This window comes from Brassica rapa, unplaced genomic scaffold, assembly GCF_000309985.2.
Source record: "Brassica rapa cultivar Chiifu-401-42 unplaced genomic scaffold, CAAS_Brap_v3.01 Scaffold1058, whole genome shotgun sequence".
Classification (NCBI taxonomy): domain Eukaryota; kingdom Viridiplantae; phylum Streptophyta; class Magnoliopsida; order Brassicales; family Brassicaceae; genus Brassica; species Brassica rapa.
Genome location: NW_022610992.1, coordinates 22,501 through 49,723, shown reverse-complemented (window position 1 = coordinate 49,723; position 27,223 = coordinate 22,501). Strand labels below are relative to the sequence as shown.

At 40.5% G+C, this 27,223-nt stretch overlaps 3 protein-coding genes, 2 long non-coding RNA genes and 1 other non-coding gene across 9 annotated transcripts in view; 3 read left to right on the top strand and 3 right to left on the bottom strand.

The window, feature by feature from the left end:
- Nucleotides 1-471: 471 nt before the first annotated feature.
- LOC117131575 lies at nucleotides 472-2,133 on the bottom strand. The gene has a single exon (XM_033283648.1). The coding sequence runs from the start codon at nucleotides 2,131-2,133 to the stop codon at nucleotides 472-474; it is 1,662 nt and encodes a 553-aa protein (XP_033139539.1).
- A 25-nt stretch (nucleotides 2,134-2,158) lies between these two features.
- LOC117131578 lies at nucleotides 2,159-3,526 on the bottom strand. The gene is made up of 2 exons (XM_033283649.1): nucleotides 2,821-3,526; nucleotides 2,159-2,732 (listed from the first exon to the last, which is right to left on the bottom strand). Exons 1-2 carry the CDS (start codon nucleotides 3,130-3,132, stop codon nucleotides 2,607-2,609), a joined length of 438 nt encoding a protein of 145 aa, XP_033139540.1. The 5' UTR covers nucleotides 3,133-3,526; the 3' UTR covers nucleotides 2,159-2,606.
- Nucleotides 3,527-4,389: 863 nt separating this feature from the next.
- Nucleotides 4,390-5,245, top strand: LOC103854403. Its single transcript, XR_630525.3, has 2 exons — nucleotides 4,390-4,800; nucleotides 4,886-5,245. It is a non-coding gene; the product is annotated as an uncharacterized LOC103854403 (long non-coding RNA).
- Nucleotides 5,246-5,841: 596 nt separating this feature from the next.
- The window catches only part of LOC117131579 (photosystem II D2 protein-like), a 24,598-nt gene continuing 3,216 nt past the window's right edge, over nucleotides 5,842-27,223 (top strand). The window contains exons 1-3 of one of the 4 annotated variants that reach the window (XM_033283650.1): nucleotides 9,469-9,610; nucleotides 15,729-15,739; nucleotides 22,180-22,587. In XM_033283650.1, the coding sequence (XP_033139541.1) occupies nucleotides 9,498-9,610; nucleotides 15,729-15,739; nucleotides 22,180-22,412 (357 nt within the window). In that variant the 5' untranslated portion in view covers nucleotides 9,469-9,497 and the 3' untranslated portion in view covers nucleotides 22,413-22,587. Of the gene's footprint in view, nucleotides 5,892-9,468; nucleotides 9,611-11,913; nucleotides 11,925-15,728; nucleotides 15,740-21,372; nucleotides 22,588-27,223 lie in introns of those variants that run through there. The other 3 variants (XR_004454696.1, XR_004454698.1, XR_004454697.1) reach the window with 3 other exon arrangements.
- LOC117131580 overlaps nucleotides 21,864-27,223 on the bottom strand; it is a 14,639-nt gene continuing 9,279 nt past the window's right edge. Inside the window, exon 2 of the long non-coding RNA XR_004454699.1 lies at nucleotides 21,864-22,629. This is a non-coding gene — a long non-coding RNA (uncharacterized LOC117131580). The remainder of the gene's footprint in view (nucleotides 22,630-27,223) is intronic.
- TRNAG-GCC lies at nucleotides 24,578-24,648 on the top strand. The gene has a single exon. It is a non-coding gene; the product is annotated as a tRNA-Gly (tRNA).

Below are 27,223 nucleotides of genomic sequence, written 5' to 3'. Positions count from 1 at the left end.
ATTTCAGTCATTACATGTTGTAAGTAAAGTAATATATTTCTTTTATTTTTATTCAACTTAAATTTTTTTTAAAAACTCTGATTAGTAGGGGAATCGAACCCGGGTCGAGTCAAGCGTTACAATTTCGACAGATAGGTGTTTTAGCCGCTAAACCGAGGAGAATCATCTGTTACACTTTTCCACATAATTATTCTTAACAGAAAATGTTGTATTATAAACCTTGGAAAGGAACTCGGTATTTCTGGATGGGATTCCAGAATAGTTGAATATTACTGTGTTTTTTTCTAGCAAAGAAGTTTAAACTAAGAATTGAAATGAGATCAAAAGATAATGTTGTATATTACAAAAGTTGGAAGAAATCATACTTATTCAGGATAGGGTTCCAAAAGAAAAAATGTATATTGGCTTGTGCATATCATGTAACCATCAAATAGCCAACATCCAAATAATAATCGATAAAAATGTAGAACTTCATCCTATAGGCCTCTGGCATGTGATCTTGTTGTGCCCTCCTGTGCCACATCTGCTGCACTTGTGGGACTGAGATTTAGATCTAGGAACCCCAAACTCGCCAACGGATCTCTTTCTCTTTGTAGGAGGGCGTCCACTTTTCTTTTTGGTAGCTGGAGGTGGGCAAGACAGTTCATCAATATTCTCTGGATAGGTGGACGTTGACAACTCTCCACCAGGATGTATGCTTTCAGCATAAGCTTTAGCCCACGTTTCTGTCAAGTGAGAAGCATCAACAAAACGGTTTTCATCTCTCTTGATATGTTTAGCAGCAGCGATGGCATGGATGCAGGGGATCTTGTCAATGTCGAAAACATTACATGTGCAATGCCGCTTCTCCAAGTCAACAACAAACTTCATTGTTTCATTCTTCACCTCAAACTCGCTTCGATCAACTTGATACACATTCAACAACATTGCGGCCCCTAACCTAGATACCAATTTCTGCACAACTTTTGGAGTAACCAGGTGCTTATGTTTCGCAGCCGCTTCGCGTCGCTCAAAAAACCAAGTGGTCATCGTCAATCTGATAGTTTCAAGGAGAGAGATAATGGGCAACTCACGAGGCATCTTCAACATAGAATTGAGAGACTCTGCAATGTTGGTAGTCATGATATTATACCTGTTCGCAGGCGCATAGCTTCGTGCCCACTTCCTAAAATCAGACTCTTCCAGATACTTAGCCAATTCAGGACATTTATCCTTTATGTCCTTGAAGATTAACCAGAACTCGTGACACGTATAGGCATCAGCAGCGCTTTCCACCAGAGGTAGCAACCCAGTCTTCGCATATGTAGGAGTGATGTTGTGGAGCAGATGGATCCTGCAAATTCCATGGTGAGATAAGGGATATACATCCTCCAACGCTGAAGAAATGGAGTTAGTCCTGTCTGATACAAAAACAAGATCCGAAGCGTCCGGGATCTTTTGGCTCAAACCTCTAAAGAACCATTTCCAAGAGGCGCCGTTTTCTGCGTCAACCACTGCAAAGGCGAGAGGATATAGATGATAATTCCCATCTTGAGCACAAGCTGCCAATAAAGTCCCATTGAATTTTCCCTTCAGAAATGTACCATCTACTGCAATAACTCTCCTCATCAATGAGAATCCCCTTATCGATGGACCAAAAGCCACAAATGCATACTTGAACTTTCCTGCAGCATCAACATGTTGATAAGTCAAGGAACCAGGGTTTGTTTCTGTGATTTTATACAACCACCTAGACAAATTGTAATAGCTGTCTTCAGGAGTCCCTCTAACCAAAATCTGAGCTTCTTCTCTCACTCTCCAAGCTTGTTTGTAATTGATGTGAACACCATGCAGCGTCCTGACCTGTTCAATGATCTGTTTCGGTTTGAGACCTTCCTTTTTTTCTCCATAATTGCTGGAAATCAAAGAACCCAACAACTTTGCAGATGCTTGTCTGTGGTTGGCTTTCCTGTGTGTTGTATCGCATGTATGCTCATGAACATACTTTTTAACAACGAAAAAATCTGAAACAGGTAGCTTGATAGCACGCATCCTCCACGTGCAATTTTCATCAACACAACTCAAAAGCACTCTTGACTTGTTAGAAGAGACAGTCTTGTACTCAAACTTCCACTCTAAAACCCATTTCTTCATCCTCAACATCAACTCTCTCTTTGTCTTAAAATAGCTATTCACCTTAATATCGCCAACTCCTCTCGTGGTTGGTGAAAGTCCAATATGGACAGGGCTAAAATCCGGAAGAGCATTCAGAGGAACTGTAGAAACACCTTCATATAGAAGACTCTGCAAAAGTCAAGTAGTTTTGTAAGGCATAATACTTGATTATGAAGCATATCATGCAAACACAAACAGAAAAAGGAAATTAGGGACAATGTACCTGTTTTTCACTCTGCACAGTAGAAAGAATCACTGGATTAGCATTCAATGGAACAGTAGAAGCAAATGTATCAGAAGCTTGAGTGTTACAGCTAGCTGAATCAGGAAGAGCATTCAGAGGAACTGTAGAAACACCTTCATATAGAAGACTCTGCAAAAGTCAAGTAGTTCTGTAAGGCATAATACTTGATTATGAAGCATATCATGCAAACACAAACAGAAAAAGAGAATTAAGGACAATGTACCTGTTTTTCACTCTGCACAGTAGAAAGAATCGCTGGATTGGCATTCAATGGAACAGTAGAAGCAAATGTATCAGAAGCTTGAGTGTTACAGCTAGCTGGATCAGTACTAACCTGCAAAAGTCAAGTAGTTCTGTAAGGCATAATACTTGGTTATGAAGCATATCCTGAAAAGTCTAAGTAAGAAAAAAATCATACAAACCTTAACACACAAACGACAGGTTCCATCAAATGCTCTAGTCTTGGAAATGAAAGTTCTGAGCTGACGAGTATTACCTATCGAGAGTGGGGGGAAACTTTCAATAATACATTTCATATCCAATGAAAAACCATAACTCAAACTGATTTCTTCCTCTTTAACACTAAAATCTTCAGAGACAATCTTCATCAAATCTTCATACAGTAGATCTTCTTCTATGGAAATGATTGATGCATTCCTCTTCAAATCAACAAGAAACTCCCACCGGAGAGATTCTTTTGAGATCCATTGTCCACAGATGCACAAAACTTCCATTGTTCTACAAAATCAACTTCAATTCATCAACAAATGAATAATATATAACAAAACCTAGATAATGTATAACAAAATGAAATGATTCAAACCTTAATCAAATCAGACACACGAGAGAGAGAATGAGATGAATAGACGTAGAAACGACAGATCAATTGAGAAACGACAACGACGACGATAAATAAACGGAGAGACGACGACGACGGATCAACGGAGAGGCGAAGACGACGACGACGACGGAGAGACGATGACGACAACGACGGAGAGACGACGACGGAGAGACGACGACGACAACGACGGAGAGACGACGACGACGAAAGACAGCGATGAGGAGAAGAAGAAGCGATGAAACGAGGACGGCGACAATTGATTTCAAATTTTTTTTTTAAATTAGTTAAAGAAGAGGGCATAAGGGTAAATTACCCCTTTAATGAAACCTATTTTTGTGACTTCTGATCCTGAGTGCTAGTTTGGGGAGGAAAACTTGGTTTAGTGTTCTTTGTGTCATTTTCTCTAATTAAAACTCTATTTTTTCACACCATAACATATAATATTAAAATTAAACTTAAAATTTAATTTTTTAATCGTAAGTTATAACTTACAAACATAAAACCTTAAATCTTCAATCAAACTCCATACCCTAAACCCTAACTCCAAACATTAACCATATCTCCATTTAATAAAAACCTGAAATCTAAATTTTAATTTTTAAAAGAAAAACTTTATACAAGTGTGTTATAGCAAAGAAAGAAATGTCATAGAAACTAAAATGTTAAAATAAATAAATAACAAAACACAATTGACAAAACAAAACAAAATAACAAAACACAAACAAAAGAAATGTTTTTTTGGTTAATAAACAAATAAAGGGACTGAAAATATGAACCACTAATACATAAGTACGCGGATCACCATATTAACCGTTGATATCCTTTAATCCAAAGGTCAGATTTAACCTTGTTGTGTTTCTTCTCTTGTCCTTCTCTCTCCCCTGTCGTAACTTTTTCTCCTCTATCTCACAGTTTTTTTTAATTCTTCCTCTGTCAACCTTTATCACTGATTTATTCCGGAGGTGTTATTAGTTTATATATTTTGATTGATTTAGAAATTTATATAATATTTATAAATCCAAGTAAAATATGTAAATACGAAAGTTTTCTCTCGGATTTGAGTCTTTGTATTTTTAACTAAAAAATCCAAACAAATCTATTCAAATCTATTATAAAATCAAATATATTAGTAAATCCGTACGATTGAATAACACTTGATTTAATATAGAATTTATGAATCATTAAACCAATAACACATGATTTTAATACATATTTGAAAATCATAGAACCAATAACACATGATTTTAATACAGATTTAAAAATCATAAAAACAATAACACTAGATTTAGTTCGGATTTTCAAATCTATTAAAATACGACAACCAATAACCCCTACTCCATTTTCATCCTCTATCTCACTGATTTCTCTTTTCCGTCTCTCTCCCCTGTCGAACTCATGAAGTTTGTGGCTTTTGTTTAGGGGTTTCGCTAAGCTTAACAGAGCAAACTTTACTAAGTCGAGGCAAGAGAAGCGTGTTGCTCCTACGTCCATCTTCTCCGACTCCCTCTTTCTCTCTCCCACGGCTCCATGTCTCTCCATCTCCATACTGGCTATGTCAATGGTAATGAATCCCGTCCTTCTTTTTAGATCTACAAATAACTACTTTCTCATCATCTCTCCTCTGTGTGGTTTTAATTTTGGTGAAGGTAGAAGAATTGAACGAGTGAAGAAGAAGCAGAGGAGGTATGCGACTGGCGTAAGCGAATAGAGGTTGTGGAGGCTGGAGTAAGAGAACCAAGGCCTGAGGCGGATGCCCCGGAGGCTGTAGGCGCTGCATGCGGAGGCTGGAGGCGGAGGCTCTGGTAGCGGCGGCTTAGGTTTAGGTTAAGCTTAATTATGTTTTGGTTAGTTAATTAGTTTTAAACCCGGTTTGTATGTAAACTGGTTTAATTTATAAACTGAAAACATTTGTAATCTGGTTTAATTTGTAAACCGAAATCAGGTGTAAACCGAATTTTTAATATCAACCGAAATCATTTGCAAACCGGTTAATTTATATACCGAAATCAGTTGTAAACTAATTTTTAATATTTAATAATAATAATAATAATCAATTTTTTTTTTAATTTTTTCAGCAAAGGATATATTAATTTTAATTTTCATAGCATTGAAAATATGTCAATATAAATTGTGTCATGGCAAAATAAAAACGCGATAGAAAAGAATTTACTAGCTAAAATATGGTGCTATTAAAACAGTTTAATATAGTACTGGCTAAATGCTATAATATCTTTATTTTTTATAGCACACGAAAATACGCTACGATAGAAGAGGGATCTACCATAGCTGCGGCTGTCACGGCGTTCTTCGAAACGCTACAAAAACGTTATGGTAGCACATTCTCGACGTTACTAATGCTGATATTTCTTGTAGTGCCTATTTGAACTGTAAACCTAACATGTGGATCTATTCAAACATAAAGTTTGTCACAGAAATCATAGATATGCAGAGATATAAAATTGAAATAGATATAAAAACCAAAGGATTTCCAGGATAACTCTGAAAGATTTCCTCCCTTCTCTCCTAACCTAAGAGAAAACAATAAATAAAATAAAGTTTAGCCGTCAACAATGGCTTAGAAAACACATAAATAGGGTTTTAGGTCGTCCAAGGATATTCTGGTAATTTGTGGTTGTTTCTGGACTTCAGTCGGTCATAAAATATGCTTGGCCAATATTCTGGCATCACCATCGATCAATTCTAAGGGTGCACCGTCGATCCACAGTCCTTCATCTCCTCTACAGCTTTCGGGAGGCAGACTGATCATTCTTTAGTAAAACGGGCATAACTTCTGATACAGGATGCTGATTGACCTCAAACTGGTGGCATTGGAAAGCTAACTCAAAGCTCTATCTTGTGTCAAATGATACGCTCAATCTAACGGTGGGAAGATCTCCATACATAGCTAAATATCTGATGCGTCTGTGCAGCTCTGCACTCAAAAGGGCTCCAAAAGACAACAAAATTACCACTTTCCTCCAAATCGTCTCTGAACCTGTAAATACTCAAAATAGACTCTATACTAAAACACTTATAAACCATGGCTAAAAGTGGGTAAAATCCATGGTCTATCACTTGACTTGTTCTCTTAGAACATTGAGAAGAGACTTTGAGTGATCACTTAAATCTGAGAGAAACATGTGTGTGGGTGAGAGCAGACATTTGAGAGAGTAAGCAATTTCTTTTGTCTACTAATATTTTGTGTATAAAAAGTTTTCAGGAAGACCATGAGTAGTGAAGAAGAAAGGAGCCGACCTGGAAAATTCTTTTGCTGGTTTATCTAACTTGCAGATGAGAGCTTTGAATGATTCCATGACTAACCTTATGAATACAGGTGTAGATCATATCTACCAGAGGCTTGATGAGCTTCAAGCCGCCCAACAGCCGCGTCCTCGAACCGGAACAAGGAGCGAACGCTCAAGGAGGTCCAACCGGTCCGATGATGAACCTCAAGAGGACGATGATAGATCCATCAACCGACCTAGGAGAGGTCAAAGAAACCGTGATCAAGGTGATGTTAACCCTTTTGCTAGAAATGAATGAGTTGATGATAGCTTAGGAGGTGTGAAGCTAAAAATTCCCACTTTTGATGGCAAAAATGATCTGGATACTTATCTTGTATGGGAAAGAAAAATTGAGCTTATCTTTGATTGTCAAAACTTTTCTGATCTTAAGAAAGTTAGATTGGCCGCAGCTGAGTTTACTAGCTATGCTATTAATTGGTATGATCAAGTTGTGACCCACATGAAGAGAACAGGTGAGCGTCCAGTAGCCGCATGGGACGATCTTACAATGGAAATGAGAAGACGGTTTGTACCTGACCACTATCAGCGAGATCTACACCAAAAACTCTGATGCCTGCTCCAAGGCCCAAAAACAGTGGAGGACTATTACCAAGAGATGAAGATCTTGATGATCAAGGCAGACGTGGACAAGCCATTGGACGCAACTATGGCCAGATTTCTTACGGGTCTTAACTGATACATTAAGGATCGAATGGAGCTTCAAGAGTATCGAATGGTGGAGCGGATGTTACACAAGGCCATTCTGATCGAACAGCAAGTTAAAAGAAAAGGTTTCTCTAAGCCGGCCTTTGCTTCTAAACCGGCCTTTGCTCCTAAGCCGGCCTTTGCTCCTAAGCCAAGCTATAAAGACAAAGGTAAGTCTTCGACCATAACAAATACTGCTTTTATAACTGATTTTTCTGCTCGTGTTGACAAAGGAAAAGCAATTGAGACTCCTAGTAGAGCAAGAGACATCCGGTGCTTCAAGTGTCAAGGTCTTGGACACTGTGCCAACAAATTTCCTAACCAACGAGTGATGATTCTCATGGAGAATGGTGAGGTTGAGTCCGAGGATGAAAAGGAGGACAAGGAGGATCTTAGACCAGTCTTTGATTAAGAAGAAGAGCCATTTGACTATCCACATCATGAGACACTTATTGTCATTATGAAACCTTTGGACGATGTCTTTGGCCCCATTTTTGACAAGGAGGACGACTACTCGGTCGATGACTTTGGCCCGATCTTTGAGGCTGATTCCGGACCGATCTTTGATGAAGAGAACAACTATGACTACCCAGCTCACGGTCCACTCCTAGTCAATGAAAAGGAACAAATGAAGAATCTCTTTCACTCTAGATGTTTTGTTTCTGAGAAAGTTTGTTCTTTGATTATTGATGGAGGTAGTTGCACTAATTTTGCCAGTGACACCCTTGTAAGGAAACTTGGGCTTGTTACTAGGCCTTTTTCTCGTCCTTTCAGGTTAGAATGGCTAAACGAGGCTGGTGAGCAGTACGTGAAAAAACAAGTCACCGTCCCATTTACCATTGGTCGATATGAAGACGAGGTCGTTTGCAATGTCCTTCCCATGGACGCGTACCATATGCTCTTGGGTCGACTATGGCAGTTATATAAGAAGGTTGTGCATGATGGGTTCACAAACTGACATTCCTTTGATCATAAGGGAAAGAAAATCACCTTGCTACCTTTGACTCCTTTGGAGGTTCATCAAGATCAGGCTCAACTTAAGAAAAGCCGAGACAAAAAGCCCAAGTCAGACGAACCTGAAAGATCCAACAGAAATTCCAACTTCTTTATCAAAGAATGTCAGGTCAGAAAGTCTTTGTTTTCGCAAAAGCCATTTCTTTTACTTGTTTACAAAGAATCTCTTATGGCTTCTTCCTATGACCTTGCACCGGAGATTCCGAGTGAGTTGCTAGATGTTTTTCAGGATTTTCTGATGTTTTTCCAGATGAGAATCCCAAGGGATTGCCACCAGTAAGATGCTTTAGGCATCAGATTGATTTTGTCCTGGACGTGTCTCTACCGAACCGACCAGCATACCGCACCAACCCGGTGGAAACAAAAGAACTTCAGAAGCAGATTGGAGAGCTTCTTGAGAAGGGCTACATCAGGGAAAGTCTCAGTCCTTGCGCCGTGCATGTTCTCCTGGGCCCAAAAAGGATGGTTCTTGGCGCATGTGCGTGGACTGTCGTGCCATCAATAACATTACGGTAAATTATAGGTATCTGATACCTAGGCTTGATGACATGCTTGATGAGTTTCATGGTTCCTGTGTTTTCTCTAAAATTTATTTGAAAAGTGGCTATCATCAGATTAGGATGAAAGAAGGTGATGAATGGAAAACTGCCTTTAAAACGAAACTATGGTTGTATGAGTGGCTTGTCATGCCATTTGGTCTTACTAATGCACCTAGCACTTTCATGCGTTTGATGAATCATATCTTGAGATCATTCATTGGTAATTTTGTGGTCGTTTACTTTGATGACACTCTTATCTACAGCAAGAACCTTGATGATCATAAGTTGCACTTAAAATATGTTCTTGAAATCCTTAGGAAGGAAAGACTTTTAGCGAATCTTGGTAAATGCTCTTTTGGAACAGATCATGTGGTGTTCTTAGGTATTATTGTAGGAGCTGATGGACTTAGAGTGGACGAGGAGAAGATCAAATCCATCCGGGACTGGCCTAGTCCAACGACCATGGGCGAGGTGAGAAGCTTTCATGGTCTGGCCGGTTTCTATCGGTGGTTTGTTCATAACTTTAGTACCATCGCAGCCCCACTCACTGAGGTGATCAAGAAGAACGTTGGGTTAAAGTGGGAACAAGCTCAAGAAGAGGCATTTCAGATTCTAAAAGGGAAGTTGACTCAAGCTCCTTTACTTGTTCTCCTGATTTCTCTAAGACTTTTGAGATTGAATGTGATGCCTCCGGAGTTGGTATTTGTGTTGTTTTGATGCAGGATAGGAAACCCATTGCTTACTTCAGTGAGAAGCTTGGTGGAGCCACGCTCAACTATCCCACTTACGACCAGGAGTTGTATGCTTTGGTGAGGGCTCTTCTGACGTGGCAGCACTATCTTTGGCCGAAGGAGTTTGTGATTCACACGGATAACCAGTCCTTGAAACATCTTAAGGGCCAGCAGAATTTGAACAAGAGACATGCACGTTGGGTTGAGTTCATTGAGACATTTCCTTATGTGATCAAATACAAGCAAGGTAAGAAAAATGTGGTGGCCGATGCCTTGTCTCGTAGGTATGCTCTTCTCTCAGCCCTTGAAACAAAGTTGCTTGGTCTTGAATTTATAAAAGATATTTATACGACTGATCCGGATTTCAAAGAAGTTTTCAGAAAGAGTTCCAAGGTGGCCTATGGGAAGTACTATCGAACTTCTGGATTTTTATTCTTTGATAACCGTTTGTGTGTGCCTCAATGTTCTTTGAGGGAATTGTTTCTCAGGGAAGCACACGGAGGAGGCCTTATGGGACATTTCGGAGTCAAGAAAACACATAAGGTCGTTCATGAGCATTTCTTTTGGCCGATCTTGATTAAGGATGTGGAACGGATCTGTGGTTGATGTGTAGTGTGCAAGAAAGCCAAGTCCAAAGCACTAAACCAAGGTTTGTAATCCGCTCTACCCATTCCATCTCATCCTTGGGTTGATATTTCAATGGACTTTGTGCTTAGTTTGCCTAGATCTAAATCTGGTCGAGACTCTATCTTTGTGGTGGTTGATAGGTTCTCTAAGATGGCTCATTTCATTCCTTGTCATAAAGCTAATGATGCCGTGCAAGTTGCTGATTTGTTCTTTAGAGATATTGTTAGGTTGCACAGAATGCCTAAGACCATTGTTTCTGATTGTGATGCTAAGTTCCTTAGTTATTTTTGGAAAACTTTGTGGTCTAAGTTAGGAACGAGATTGATGTTTTCCACCACTTGTCACTCACAGACCGATAGTCAAACTGAGGTTGTAAACCAGACCTTGTCCACATTGATTAGATCATTCGTTAAGAAAAATCTTAGACTTCAGGAAGAATGTTTGCTTCATGTTGAATTTGCTTACAATCATTCCATGCATTCTTCTACTAAGTTTTCTCCTTTTGAAGTTGTTTACGGTTTCAAACCCTTATCTTCGCTTGATCTTTAGCCTTTGCCTTTGAGTGAAAGATTTAATACAGATGGCAAAAGGAAGGCGGACACCATTCAGAAGTTGCATGAAAAGGTTCGAGCCAACATTGAAACCAAGACAAAACAGTTTACAAGGAAAGCAAACAAGAAGAGAAACAAGGTCGTTTTTGATAAGGGTGATCTTGTTTGGGTTCATCTAAGGAAGAAACATTTTCCGGAAGAAAGAAAGTTTAAACTCATGCCTCGGTCGATGATCCATTTCCGATCCTTAGGAAAATCAGTGACAATGCTTATCAGCTTGATTTGCAAGGTAAGTATGACATTTCTTCAAGCTTTAATGTTACTGATATATCTCTTTTTCTTGTAGATGATCCGGATTTGTGGACAAATCCTTTTGAAGAGGGAGGGAATAATGCACCTCAGTACGAGGACCAGTCCATGGAATCCCCCCAGCAAGGAGATCCGAACTTCTCATTCTTTTCAGCTGAGGTTCACCAGTCCGACCGTACCGGACAGACTGACCGAGCCGTGTACCGGATCGACCCGCCTGCGTCCGGAAGGGAACTCAGATTGGAACCACGTCCAGACGACCAAACCGGAGCTCATCTTTCCTGACCAACTCGCCAATCTAAGACTGATGGCCAAGCCAAAATCATCTTCGAACGAGCCAATTCCAATTAAGACTGCAGCTTCTCTCTCTTGGCCCGTTTGGTCCGTACCACATGTACTGATGGACGTGCTGATGGACTGATCGGGAACTTTGATCAGTTCATGCATTTTGATCATCTGGATTTCTCTAAGGCAAGAATCCTTAAGATTTCTGAAGACTTGGCCAACGTTTGGACCAGACTCATGCGTGAAGAACTCCCGGCCTTTCGCACCAATCGTCCCACATTCGTCCATCTCCTTACCGCCGTGCACACATCAAGCCCGGATGAATCTAGACAAAAGTAGCCGAAGGGTCTGGTCGACCAGTCAACATTATTTTTCGTGCCTTGACTAGATCTAATCAAATTTTTATTTTCTATGTCTTGTTTTTCTACATTTATCATTAGTATCTTTGACTACAAGTACTATAAATATGTAATCCCTTTCATTAAGGAATTAAATTGATTTTTCTTCTTATTTGAGTTTATACTCTTTGTTCTTTGATTAGAACACTTCTTGTTTTCTTAGTGTGGTTAGCTCCAAGTTGACACCTCTTTCTCGTTGGACTTGAGCGTCATATCAGGAAACGGATCGAGTTTGCTCTTTTGTTGGACCAGTGCGTCATATCCGGCAACAAAGTAGTTCGGGAATATTAGCAGCCTTTCCGCAACTGTTGTGCGACCCATCATTCCATCAGTTCTCCACTCGTAGTTCATATCCAATCTTACCCGTCGAGTGATCCTTATTTAGGGTGCATCAAAAACCCTACGGGGCACAAAGTACATTTGCAAAGTACTACAAATAAACACCAGGGTTGATACATGGAGCAAAAAGTGCAGAGTCCGGGAGCACACACTAATTTCTACTTATCCAGACGTGGAAAATAGCTAATTCTGGCGTTTGAATCACTACACCAGGTAGATTCACACCCATCAACTAATTGATAAAACTGGCGTTTGCTTAACCCTTGTCAGGGTCGAAGTCCCACCATCACGAGATAAAACACTGAAAGTGGCTTTCTGCATGGAGAAGAGTACATCATTTTAGGATCCTGATGGGGGCCTACCTACAGGTGGCAGAGTGCGAGTCCTAACCCGAGATCGGTAGTAGCCTACCCAAGGGAGGCGGAGTACGATCTCGAAGAAAATAACCTCCGGGTTCAAAACGACCTCCGGGTCTAGAGCAACCTCCGGATTCAAAACAACCTTCGGGTTCAGAGCAACCTACGTGAAGGACCCTAAGATCGGCTCATTCAAATGGATCATATTTGGATATGAACTCCAGATGGAGAACTAGATGGAATGAAGGGTCTCACGAAGGATGCGGATTCGCCTTCGATATTCCTGACTCCAAATGGTGCTTGATATGACTCACAATACCACCAAGTAAAGGATCTCTCGTCTTCGCTTGATATGACTCACAAGACCAACGATTTGAGGAAGTGTTTACTTGGATATTATGACTCACCAAGAAACAAGACAAGTTCTTAAATGAAGAACAAAAAGTTTAACTCAAACTTTAGACAAAATCGATTTCTGATTATTAAAATGAAAAGAGTTTCATACTTATAGAGTTTTGTAGATCTAGGAATTAAATGAAAAAGTAGATCTAGATCTAGATCTAGTCTTTAATACGAAAATAAGGAGATAAGACTAGACAAGGTGACTGTTTGGCTTCTATCCAGATTCGTTGTATCCTGAAGCATGAACCGCGGTAAGGAGAACGACGGATGTGGGGCTGTCCGTATGAACCACCATGTCCGGATCATGAACCAGACTGGACCAAGTGCGTCCTATGTCTTCAGAAAGGTGAAGGTTCCTTGCCTTAGTGAGATTTTGTAGCATCCCCGATCCTGGATAGGATTGTCCGGGACGAGCCATGGTGCGAGGAAACGCACCAGTAAGGTCTTATTACCTAAAGACAAGCGTGTCATGATCCAAAAACGTGGTTAGGGAACAGCTGAGACTTAACCAAAACAGGTTGGAGACAAGCTCAAAGGAGTTGGTCGAGTGTTACGGTAGCTGGACGATACAATGGTGATGCTCGGAGGTAGCTCACCAAGCGTAAGTCAGCATGGATCATGGGAAAACTTAGTCTAGGTCTGTAAATAGACCAAGAGACTTATAAGGATTGAATAAGATGAGGAAACCAAGCTGGATGAAGTGTCTAGCAGCTAGGCGATGCAAGCAAGAAGCTCAACCAGCTAGACGAAGCTCGGTGGGAGCTCAAGTAGAGTGTGTCAGCTCCCTGAGCTGGATGGACTAGCTCACTCAGCTGGGTCAGCTGGGGATCAGCTCAACTCAGCTGGACTGAGTGTTCAGGTCTCAGACCAGTAGGACAGGTCCGGGCGGTTACCGGGCCGGTTGGTTGGCCAAGGATGGCTATGAGCCGGTGGGCTCTTGGGATTGAGCCAGGGGTTTGGGTAATCCATGAGGGCTCCAGTGTGACTTGTCTAGGAGTGGATAAGCAGGATCAGAACGTCTGGTAACTGTCATAGGCGAATGGGTGTGATCTGGACCATTGATTAAATCAATGGCCAGAATTGAAACCGAAGGGATGCAATGGTTAAGAAGTAACCACCCCTTCTTCTATAAAAGGCAGGCAAGTCAGTGCCTTTGCAGTCACGCCATGGCTTCCTCCTACACCCTGAAACACAAATAAAAACAGAGAAAACACAGAGAGTTGGTCGGATTCAATATCCAACCCAAGAGTGGTGTGAAGGCCATAAAGAGGCAGTTTTGGGAGAGATCAAAGGGGAAGTTATGAACGACCCTTTGATGGGTTTTGATTCCTGTTATTAACACCCAAAGAATCCTCCAGGGCCTGAGAACACATGCAAATAGTCAGGGAAGAAGAGGGATGGCCGGATTCCACTTCCTAAGGTCAAGAGAGCCTTAAGGAGAGAGGTGTGTGGGAAGGCAGTTTCATGGGAGTTGGGAACGACCCTGTAATGGAGTTTGATCATGGATGATCACATCCTAGGCTTCCTCTATGTCTTGGGAACACACGCAAATATACAGGAGAGAAAGAGGAAGGCGGGACTCCACTCCCAATGGCATAGACAGCCTTGAAGGCGGATGCAGTGCAGAAATCAGTTTCATGGGAGTTCAAGGGAAGAGATGAGCGACCCTTGCCTGGATCTTATCATTACTGTAAGTATATGATAAGGGCTTGATAAGACATGATGTAGGCGTGCTTTGGAGGAGCATGGACGTCCATGATAAGGGAAGACACATGATCTAATCAGATCATGTATAAGGTAACCGGTTTATGATTACTTTCCGATTTATGTTTATGTCTCTTGTGGAACTGGTCCTGGCCAAGCATGGCACGTATGACATTTAGGAATGTAAAGAATAATCTGAGTTTAGAAAGGATTAGAGAAGGAGAATAAGAGATTAAGAGACTGATTATAGACTAATGGAGAATCATAGTGAAATGAGTAAAGATAAAGATTGTTTAGAACTGTCTAATCTTATTATGAGATGGGATTACAATACTTATAGGAGATACATTAGGGTTTTAAAGTACAAGGAAATGACACTAGTCATAAGCATGTGAAGTAAAGGCAAGGAGGGAGCGTCTCTTTTGAATTCAACGGATGGCAAAGCTCACATGCTTTTGCTTTGCCTTTACAGCCTGTCCAAAGACTGGATGGATAAGGCTCGTCCCGCCCTTATCTCTAAACGGTCTGATCAGCTTTAAACCTTCCGTGTACTCTAGAGGCTTCACTCATCCATCTCCTTCTTCCTTCATGTTTCCTAAGCTGTACGGTCATGCCCTATCCGTACATGCTCTATCCGTACATGCCCTATCCGTACATAGGCCGCACACTCTCCCATTACTTGCACAACTCCTCTTCTCCTTATCATAATGACTTCCTCATCTCAACACTCCCCCTCAAGCTTAGCTTTGTGAAAGTCTAAGCTTGGATAGCCATGAGATCTTTCTCATTAAAAACCTCACCAAGGAAAACCCATTGGGACAATACCTTGATGAGGGAAAAAGAGTAAAGACCTCACAGCCAAAGGGGATCAGCTCCTTCTCTTCCCAAGATCAATGGGGCCCAACCTTATGTGAATGAACTCCATTGTCTTCTGCCTTGCAGCCTTGATAAACACATCCGCTAACTGATCTTCACTCCTTGTGTAGCATGGCAAGATGACTCCTAAGATGATCATCTGCCTCACTTTGTGACAATCAATTTCAATGTGCTTGGTTCTTTCATTGAACACCGAGTTGGAGGCAATGTGGATGGCAGCTTGGTTATCACAATGCATTGTCATTGGCGTGGCTTGATCAATCTCCAAATGCTTCAAGATGCCTTTGATCCACACTAGCTCGTTGGTAAGCTTCAGCATAGCTCTATACTCAGCTTCTGCACTTGAACAAGACACCACCTTCTGTTTCTTGCTCTTCCAAGTAACCAAGTTGCCTCCAATGAATGTGCAGTAGCCTGTGGTTGATCTCCTGTCTGCTCTATCACCAGCCCAATCTGCATCACAGTATCCAACCACTTCAGTGCTCCCATTGCAACCCATCCATACTCCTTGATCAGGTGAGCCGTTGAGATACATCAAGATTCTCTCCACCATGCGCCAGTGATGCTCCTTAGGCATTTGCATGTGTTGACTCACCTGATTCACAGCAAAACAAATGTCAGGCCTAGTTATGGTAAGATAAATCAATTTGCCAACTAGTTTTCTGTAGAGTTTAGGATCCTGATAAGGTTTGCTGTCTTAAATCTCCCCCTCTCGTGGGACTTTGTAACCATCCTCCATAGGCATCCTTGCTGTCTTGCCTCCATAAGCACCTGCACCTTTCAAAAGATCTAGTGTATACTTCCTTTGGGACATGAACAAACCTTCCTTGGATCTACATATCTCAATTCCAAGAAAGTATTTCATTTCTCCCAAGTCTTTAATCTCAAACATGGATTTAAGAACTCCTTGGTTGCTATGATACCTTCCTTATCACTTCCTGTGATAATGATATCATCAACATACACAAGGAGTGCAATCATACCTGAGGGAGTAGTGAGTGTGAAGAGAGTGTGATCTAGTTCAGACTTCTTGAAGCCTCGGCCATTGAGAGTAGTGCTCAGCTTGTTGTACCAAGCTCTTGGTGATTGCTTCAGCCCATAGATAGCTTTCTTCAACCTCAACACATTCCCTCTCTTCACTAAGTGTTCAAGGCCCGGAGGTGGATACATATACACTTCATCCTCAAGTTCTCCTTGTAGGAAGGCATTCTTCACATCCATTTGCCATAACCCCCATCCAAGATTCACAGCCAAGCTTAATACAATCCGGATTGTGTGTAGTTTAGCTACTGGTGCAAAGGTTTCTATGTAATCTTCTCCATAAGTTTGAGTGAAACCTCTTGCAACTAGCCTTGACTTCTTCCTCTCAATCTTTCCATCAGCCTTATACTTGATTGTGAATATCCATCTACTAGTCACAGCCTTCTTCCCCTTTGGTAACTCACTCTCATATCATGTATCATTCTTGATCATAGTTCCTGCCTCAGCTCCAACTGACTCCTTCCATTCTTTATCCATTATTGCCTCTTCATAGCTTCTTGGGATGTAGTTCTCATCCAAGTTAACCATGAAGGCACAATGTTCTTCAGGGTATTGAGCAAAGGAACACACAACTTGAGAAGGATGCTCCACAGCTTGGGCATTGTAGTACTCTCGCGTGTTTACACAAGAGGAAGGATCCTTTCTCAGCCTTGTGCTTCTCCTCAATACTGGTTTTTCTTGCTCTTGAACCGACTCAGCTTGTGCATGCGGTTCTTGTGCTTTACTCTGATGGTCTTCATCTCCTTGGTCTTGCTCACCTTGATGATGAGAACCTGAGTTGAACTCTTCTCCTTCCTCACTCAAGCCGACTCCTTCTTGGCCATTTTCTTGAGTTTTAGGTTCACTTCCCCCCCTCATGATCAAGGTGAGGTGTTTGAGCGGCTCTACTTGGTTCAGTTGAGTTCTCTTCTTGGCTTTCACTTCTTGTGGACTGATCCTGGTTCATCTTGATACCGAGACCTTCTAAAATGATCCTTAAGACTCCAGCCTTATCTGATGTGAGATCCTTCAAATCTTCTTGATTCTTCTCCTCATAGTATCCCCTTTCTTCAATAAACTTCACATCTCTAGATACAAGCACCCTTCTAGCTTCTGGATCATAACACTTATATTCTTTTGGAGTTGTTGAGTAGCCAATGAACATTGCCTTTCTGCTTCTTGCTTCTAGCTTGTTCCTCAACTCTCCTGGTACTAGAACATAGCATAAGCATCCAAACACTTTCATGTATTCCAAGGATGGCTTGCGCTTGTTCAGAACTTCAAATGGTGCTTGATCCTTCAACACCTTTGTAGGCATCCGGTTGATGAGATAGCAAGCAGTGGATACAGCATCACTCCAGAATCTCTTAGGTACATTGGCTTGGAACATCAGTGACCGAGCCACCTCCATCAAGTGCCTGTTCTTTCTCTCAGCTACACCATTCTGTTGTGGTGTTTAGGGACAGCTTGTTTGATGAAGGATTCCATGATGATCTAGATGACTCTTGAACGCATAGCTTGTGTACTCTCCTCCATTATCTGATCTCAAAATTTTAATCTTAGCATGATAATGGTTAGTCACATAAGCTTGAAAGTTCTTAAATGCATCTATCATCCTATCTTTTGATGGAATTAGTGTTAACCAGGTGTATTTAGATTTTTCATCAATGAATGTGACAAAATACTTATGATTATCTCTAGATAAGCTAGGTGAAGTCCACACATCAGTATGAATCAAATCAAAACAATTTTCATAGACAGTAGATGTTCTTGGAAACACATTCTTACAATGCTTGCCTAAAATGCAAGCCTCACACTTATTATTTTCAAAAACCACACCTGGTAACATCAAGTTCAAAGCCCTCTCATGGGAATGTCCTAATCTAGCATGCCACAATGCATTTTTATTCAAACTAGAAGCAGAAGTAAATCAGCAGTTATAATTGGAAACAGGATCAAGCTTCTCAAGCATGTATAAGTCTCCCTTTGTAACTCCTTTTCCAATCAATTGGCTGCTCTCAATATCCTGAAACTTCACATCATTAGGACTGAATATAACATTGCAATTCAAATCAGTAGTGCATTTCTTGACTGAAAGTAAGTTTGATGTGAATTCCGGAATATAAAATGCTCTAGTGTTCTTATCAAATAGCTTTAAGTTTCTTATTCCCTTAATAGGTATCTTATCTCCATTTGCAATCATCACACATCCATTAGTAGGTTCTATATCTTTAATCAGGTTGGTGTCACTAATTATATGATGAGATGCACCAGAATCTATAATCAATGGTTTGGATGTATTGCTAGCACTATGGCAGATACTAATTTGTGATCTATATGCATTCATCCTAGCATTTCTATCAATGCAATGCTCAATTCCAGTCTTACTATCAATCCTAGCAATCTCAGCCACATTAGGAGTCATTTCTATAGTTCTAGCAATCATAGATGCACCAAATGAATACACATGAATGTTACCATTATCCTTGAGCATTTTGATGAGTGCATCCATCTCGGATCTCCTGATGAAGTCTTGATCATTGCCTCGGGGGTTGATAGCTCCAGTATAGGTCACCAAAGCCTTTCCATCTCCTTCACGGTTCTCCACTTCAGTTCCTCGGTTAGATGGCCCTGCTCCGCTTGATCCTTCAGTCATGTGAGCTTTTGCCTCTCTCTCCTTCATGAACTTAGCCAGCTTCAAGTGGGGATGGAGTATCCAGCACTGACTCTTCTTGTGTCCATGCTTCTTGCAATGATCACAATTCCCATTGAACTTCCTATCCTCATACTTGTTGTAACCAGCTTTGTTTGCTTGTGGAGTCTCTTCCCGGTCAGATTGTGCAGCATTTGCAAGAGATAAAGTCTCCAAACAAACCCATTGAGCCCTGCTCCTTCTGTATCTGAGCACACACATCCTCAAGATCAGGTAGCTTCTCGGACCTTAGCATGTGCTGGATGAGACCATTGTAACTCGCATTCAATGTGAGCAGCAACCCAAAGACCTTGTCCTGCTCACGCCTTTCATTTAGAAGCTCTGGATCAACCGTGCTTGGCCTCAGCATCTCCAACTCAGACCAAAGAGACCTGAACCTTCCCAAGTGCTTAGTGAACTCCATGTCATCTTGAGTTAACCCATTGATTGCCTTCTTGACTTCAAACACTCGGTTCAGGTTAGAAGTGTTTCCATACACTTTCTTCAGAGTATCCCACAGCTCCTTGGCTGTCTCACAGTAGCTATAAGCATCTAAGATAGCCGGCTCCAAAGAGGCATGAAGAACTGACATCACCATCATGTCTTCTTGTTGCCACTTCTCTACAACACTCTCCGTGGGGCTCTCCTTGTCACCCTCCTGAGTAATTGCCATTGGAGCCTCACCAGATGTGATATGCTTCCACAAACCCTTGCTTCCCACAGTAGTCTTCACCATCCTAGACCAGACTAGGTAGTTGCTTCCTTTGAATGTCACCGCGACCTTCATCTTCATACCACTCTCCATCTTGAACAGCTTGACGTCTACAGCTTGAACAACCGGTTAGATCTTGTACTGAGAACCCACGCTGCTCTCTAGAACACAAATTCACTCTTGAGTCTTCAAATGAACCTCCCATGGATCACCAAGACACACACAAAACACTTTGAGCTTTTGAACTCTAAAGAAACTCTCAGACACACTCACTTGTTCTCTTAAAGTTTCAAACTTGAATCCTTAAAAGAATCACTCACGAACTCAGATTGTAATCAACCTGGCTCTGATACCATATGAAATTTAGGAATGTAAAGAATAATCTGAGTTTAGAAAGGATTAGAGAAGGAGAATAAGAGATTAAGAGACTGATAAGAGACTAATGGAGAATCATAGTGAAATGAGTAAAGAGAAAGATTGTTTAGAACTGTCTAATCTTATTATGAGATGGGATTACAATACTTATAGGAGATACATTAGGGTTTTCAAGTAAAGGGAAATGGCACTAGTCATAAGCATGTGAAGTCAAGGCAAGGAGGGAGCGTCTCTTTTGAATTCAACGGATGGCAAAGCTCACATGCTTTTGCTTTGCCTTTACAGCCTGTCCAAAGACCGGATGGATAAGGCTCGTCCCGCCCTTATCTCTAAACGGTCTGATCAGCTTTAAACCTTCCGTGTACTCTAGAGGCTTCACTCATCCATCTCCTTCTTCCTTCATGTTTCCTAAGCTGTACGGTCATGCCCTATCCGTACATGCTCTATCCGTACATGCCCTATCCGTACATAGGCCGTACACTCTCCCATTACTTGCACAACTCCTCTTCTCCTTATCATAATGACTTCTTCATCTCAACAGCACGCCCTTGAAAACTACATATAATGTGATGTGATCTAAGGACCTAGTAGTTGAGGAAGGGGTAGGATCATAGTTGGTATAACCTGTCCTTATGGTGTGTTGGACGGATGCATTACATCGGCCATTCCATATGGAGCGGGATATGGAAACTTGGTGGGTGTTGATCACGGTCTGAACCATCACAGTGTGATCTCTGGATGGTTGTGAATGACCTTTCACCAAGGTGGTTTCATGACGGTTGCAACAGTGTGATCGGAACTGTTGTGAAGGAGGACTAATGGCCGCATGGCCTGTTAGGGATGGTGATGGCGTATACTATCAACCCTAGTCTGGACTGTGACTGATGGTATGATGAGTGTCTAGCTAGGATACACGAACGTCTTGTGAGACTAATCGGCTCCGTTGGGAAAAGGTCCCATGGCCGGTTAGGTAAATGTGAAGACTTATCAGTTTTGAGTCATGTAGGGTGGTTGGTTGATTGATTTAGGATCTGATGGGCATTATTAGTCCATGAGAGGACTTGGCTCCAGGGGAGCATACGCTGAAGACTTGATAGCACAGAACCATGGCCTTGGCCGGTTCAGGGGTGATGTCCATGGCCTTGGCCGGATCATGATCAGGATCCATATGATCTGGGTCGATTCATTGGATTCCGATTATGGGAATCTCTTAGTACCAAAGACGAAAAATATTTATTTGATATTATGGATGACTGGTTACGGAGGGACCGCTTCGTTTTTGTAGGTTGGTCTGGTCTATTGCTCTTTCCTTGTGCCTATTTCTCTTTGGGGGGTTGGTTCACAGGTACAACCTTTGTAACTTCATCGTATACTCATGGATTGGCTAGTTCCTATTTAGAAGGTTACAATTTTTTAACCGCTGCAGTTTCTACTCCTGCTAATAGTTTAGCGCATTCTTTGTTGTTACTGTGGGGGTCCTGAAGCACAAGGAGATTTTACTCGTTGGTGTCAATTAGGCGGTCTGTGGGCTTTTGTTACTCTCCATGGTGCTTTCGCATTAATAGGTTTTATGTTACGTTAATTTGAACTTGCTCGATCTGTTCAATTGCGACCTTATAATGCAATCGCATTCTCTGGTCCAATTGCTGTTTTTGTTTCTGTCTTTCTAATTTATCCACTAGGTCAATCTGCTTGGTTCTTTGCGCCTAGTTTTGGTGTAGCGGCTATATTTCGATTAATCCTCTTTTTCCAAGGGTTTCATAATTGGAAATTGAACCCATTTCATATGATGGGAGTCGCTGGTGTACTGGGCGCGGCTCTTTTATGCGCTATTCATGGTGCTACTGTAGAAAATACTTTATTTGATGATGGTGATGGTGCAAATACATTCTGTGCTTTTAACCCAACTCAAGCCGAAGAAACTTATTCAATGGTCACCGCTAACCGCTTTTGGTCACAAATCTTTGGGGTTGCTTTTTCCAATAAACGTTGGTTACATTTCTTTATGTTATTTGTACCAGTAACTGGTTTATGGATGAGTGCTCTTGGAGTAGTCGGTCTAGCTTTGAACCTACGTGCCTATGACTTCGTTTCCCAGGAAATCCGTGTAGCGGAAGATCCGGAATTTGAGACTTTCTATACTAAAAATATTCTTTTAAACGAAGGTATTCACGCTTGGATGGCGGCTCAAGATCAGCCTCATGAAAACCTTATATTCCCTGAGGAGGTTCTACCACGTGGAAACGCTCTTTAATGGAACTTTAGCTTTAGCTGGCCGTGACCAAGAAACCACTGGTTTCGCTTGGTGGGCCAGGAATGCCCGACTTATCAATTTATCTGGTAAACTATTGGGAGCTCATGTAGCCCATGCCGGATTAATCGTATTCTGGGCCGGAGCAATGAACTTATTTGAAGTGGCTCATTTTGTACATGAAAAGCCCATGTATGAACAAGGATTGATTTTACTTCCACTTTAGGCTGGGGGGTAGGTCCTGGGGGAGATGTTATAGACACCTTTCCATACTTTGTATCTGGAGTACTTCACTTAATTTCTTCTGCAGTTTTGGGCTTTGGCGGTATTTATCATATTGCTTACCCTAGTGAATTTTACGGACCTACAGGGCCAGAAGCTTCTCAAGCTCAAGCATTTACTTTTCTAGTTAGAGACCAACGTCTTGGAGCTAACGTGGGGTCTGCTCAAGGACCTACAGGTTTAGGTAAATACTTAATGCGTTTCCCGACTGGAGAAGTTATTTTTGGAGGAGAAACAATGCGTTTTTGGGATCTGCGTGCTCCCTGGTTAGAACCTTTAAGGGGTCCTAATGGTTTGGACTTAAGTAGGTTGAAAAAAGACATACAACCTTGGCAAGAACGACGTTCTGCAGAATATATGACTCATGCTCCTTTAGGTTCCTTAAATTCTGTAGGGGGCGTAGCTACTGAGATCAATGCAGTCAATTACGTCTCTCCAAGAAGTTGGTTATCTACCTCTCATTTTGTTCTAGGATTCTTCCTATTCGTGGGTCATTTATGGAATGCGGGAAGAGCTTGGGCAGCGGCAGCAGGATTTGAAAAAGGAATTGATCGTGTTTTTGAACATGTTCTTTCTATGACTCCTCTTAACTAAAGTAGTAGTTAAAATAGGAAAGTAAAAATCGGGTCATATTAAAAAGTCTTGTTTCTTTCTTTCAATTCAATCTCGTTTTTTCTGGCTCGGCTGGATAGTATAGCCGAGCCATTCTCCTTTTTTATGATGATAAGAAGTAAAAAAAGCCAATAAAGAAAAAAATCTATTCATCCAATAAAAGGAGAGAGAGGGATTCGAACCCTCGATAGTTATTTTTTATGAACTATACCGGTTTTCAAGACCGGAACCATCAACCACTCGGCCATCTCTCCAAAAGATAATTTCTATTTTATCTTTTTTCGCCAAATATAACATAGCTCGATGAGTTAATACGATCACTATGTAGAAAAAGATATAGAGTGTGACTTTCTTTATAAGTCTATCAATTGGTCTATATAAATGAGATACATGATCCAGTCTACCCATTTGTGAAGTAAAAAAGAACCTTTAACTTCATGTCTGAATAGAATAAAAGTGGTAAAAAGAAGTTGGAAGTAAGGCATTTCGAATAAACGGATTCATGATAAAATCCCTTTATTTATTAAAAATTTTTAGTGGGTAAGAGGATTAAATGGTGTATATTGTTATTAGCTTGGAGGATTAAAAACATGACTATTGCTTTTCAATTGGCTGTTTTTGCATTAATTATTACTTCATCAATCTTATTGATTAGTGTACCCATTGTATTTGCGTCTCTTGATGGGTGGTCGAGTAACAAAAATGTTGTATTTTCTGGTACATCTTTATGGATTGGATTAGTCTTCTTGGTGGGTATCCTTAACTCTCTTATCTCTTGAATTCATTCGTTGCAGATCAAAAAATGAGATGACCCCTCCTATTCCACGAATTACACATTCAAATTCAATATAAGTCCATAAAATGCAAATAAAGAAAACAAAAAAATTAGAGGGGGGGTCGAACTTCTGTAACTTGAGTGAAATATGAATCAAATATTAATAAATAGCAATTTACTAAATATAACTATGAAATAGTAATAACTAATTAAATAAAAAAAAACGAATCAAAAATTGATATCTGATATCAATATAGAATATAATATTTTATGGAAATAGAGAATAATATATTATTGAATATAGAATTCTATATATAGATAGAGAATAAATATATTATTAATATATAATAAATATATATATTTATATATATTAATAGAATTGTTAATTGAACTTTTTTGGTAGTAGAGTTTTATCAAATGACCCCAAACCAAAGAGTGTATCTCGTATAGCTTTGAACAAATATTATCCATAAATTTCTTATCAAGAAGGCAAAAAAATGCGGATATAGTCGAATGGTAAAATTTCTCTTTGCCAAGGAGAAGACGCGGGTTCGATTCCCGCTATCTGCCCAAATAGAAATGGATTCAAAAAGATCAAAGATTCGGTATAGTTGACCGGGAAATATAGTAATTTTTGCCTCGCGTCCCAAAAGATAAGTATTAATTATAGTTAATAGAATCAAACTTACATTTGTTGAAAAAAAAATGTTGCGGAGACAGGATTTGAACCCGTGACCTCAAGGTTATGAGCCTTGCGAGCTACCAAACTCTCTACCCCGCGATGAAACAAAAAAACTTGGACTAAACTCTAATAAACAAAGACGAATTGAATGCGCCCCTATTCCATATCTGTACAAATAGAATAGCCTATTTAGACAGAATGGTAAAGGGGCCTCATCGAGCATAGAAAAAATAGAAAAATTAAAGGATACTTAAATCTTTACCAGCTTGATCTTGTTGCCCCTGGCAATAAACATGCCTGAACCATTTCCCGAAGGATGTGTCCAGATAGTCCAAAGTCTCAATAGTTAGCTCTCGGTCTTCCGGTCGAGAAGCAACGTCGGTGAAGACGTGTAGGTGCACTATTACGCGGTGGGGATTGTAATTTTCCATTAATTTTCCACTTCTCACTTAGCGACGGAATCTCACTTATTTCCTTTTTTAAGGATCGACGAATCAAATGATATTTTTGTTCTAATTTTTGCCTCTTCTTCTCCCTATAAATCAAACTTTTCTTTGCCATAATGCTTAAGTTCCTCTTATTATCAATGATAATGATACAAATCGGATCCTAGATGTAGAAATAAATATAAGAGTGCATACCTATATTTTTATTATTTTAATAAAATTAATAAGAAAAAATATTATTGCGGATAGAATAATTAAATAATTAACCAAATTTGCCCGACGTGGAGGCAATCAAGAAAGCCGCATAGTGAATATATAACCTACAGAAAAGTGAGCTAATCCAACCAATCTTGCTTGCACAATTGAAAGAGCTACTGGTTTATCTTTCCATCGAATCAAATTTGCCAAAGGTGTACGTTCATGAGCCCATGCTAAAGTATCAATCAATTCCTGCCAATAACCACGCCAGGAAATTAAGAACATAAATCCAGTAGCCCAAACAAGATGCCCAAATAAGAACATCCATGCCCAGACTGATAAACTATTCATACCAAACGGGTTATATCCATTAATAAGTTCTGAAGAGTTTAACTATAGATAATCTCTTAACCATCCCCTCAAATAAGTGGAGATTCATTAAAATGTGAAACGTTACCTTGCCATAATGTGATGTGTTTCCAATGCCAATAAAAGTAACCCATCCAATAGTATTTAACATCCAAAAAACAGCCAAATAAAATGTGTTCCAAGCCGAAATATCACAAGTACCACCTCGTCCCGGACCATCGCAAGGAAAACTATACCCGAAATCCTTTTTATCTAGCATTAACTTGGAACCACGTGCATCTAAAGCACCTTTTACTAAGATCAATGTAGTTGTATGTAAACCTAAAGCAATAGCATGATGAACCAAGAAATCTCCAGGACCTATTGTTAAGAATAATGAATTACTATTCTCATTAATAGCATTTAACCAGCCGGGCAACCATATGCTTCGACCCGCATTAAATGCTGGGCCATTTGTCGAAGATAAAAGTACATCAAATCCATATGAAGTTTTCCCATGAGCGGATTGTATCCATTGGGCAAATATGGGTTCGATCAAGATTTGTTTTTCGGGAGTACCAAAAGCAAGCATGACGTCATTATGAACATAAAGTCCCAAAGTATGGAACCCTAGAAAGAGGCTGGCCCAACTTAAATGGGATATGATAGCTTCTTTATGGTCTAACATTCTTGCCAATACGTTATCCTCATTCTGTTCTGGATTGTAATCTCTAATAAAAAATATAGCTCCATGAGCAAAAACTCCTGTCATGATGAATCCTGCAATGTATTATTGATGGGTATATAACGCAGCTTGAGTCGTAAAATCTTGCGCTATGAACGCATAAGCAGGTAAAGAGTACATGTGTTGAGCTACCAAGGAAGTAATAACTCCCACGGAGGCTAGAGGAAGGCCTAATTGAAAATGAATCGAATTATTGATTGTGTCATAAAGACCCTTATGCCCCCGCCCCAACCGTCCTCCCGGAGGAATATGTGCTTCTAAAAGATCTTTTATACTGTGTCCGATTCCAAAGTTAGTTCTATACATATGACCCGCAATGAGGAAAAGAATTGCGATAGCTTGATGATGATGTGCCATATCAGTTAGCCATAAACTTTGCGATTGTGGATGGAATCCCCCAAGAAGGGTTAGAATGGCAGTTCCTGATCCTTGGGAGGTACCAAATAAATGACTACTTGAATCGGGGTTTTGAGCATACAGATTCCACTGACCCGTAAAAAGTGGGCCTAACCCTTGGGGATGCGGTAATACACTTAAGATATTATTCCATCGAACATATTCCCCCTTGGATGCAGGAATAGCGACATGTACTAAATGACCTGTCCAAGCCAAGGAGCTTACCTCGAATAGTCCTGGCAAATGATGATTCAGACGAGATTCAGCATTTTTGAACCATGAAACTCTTGGTTTCCATTTTGGTTGTAGGTGTAACCAACCCCCTATTAA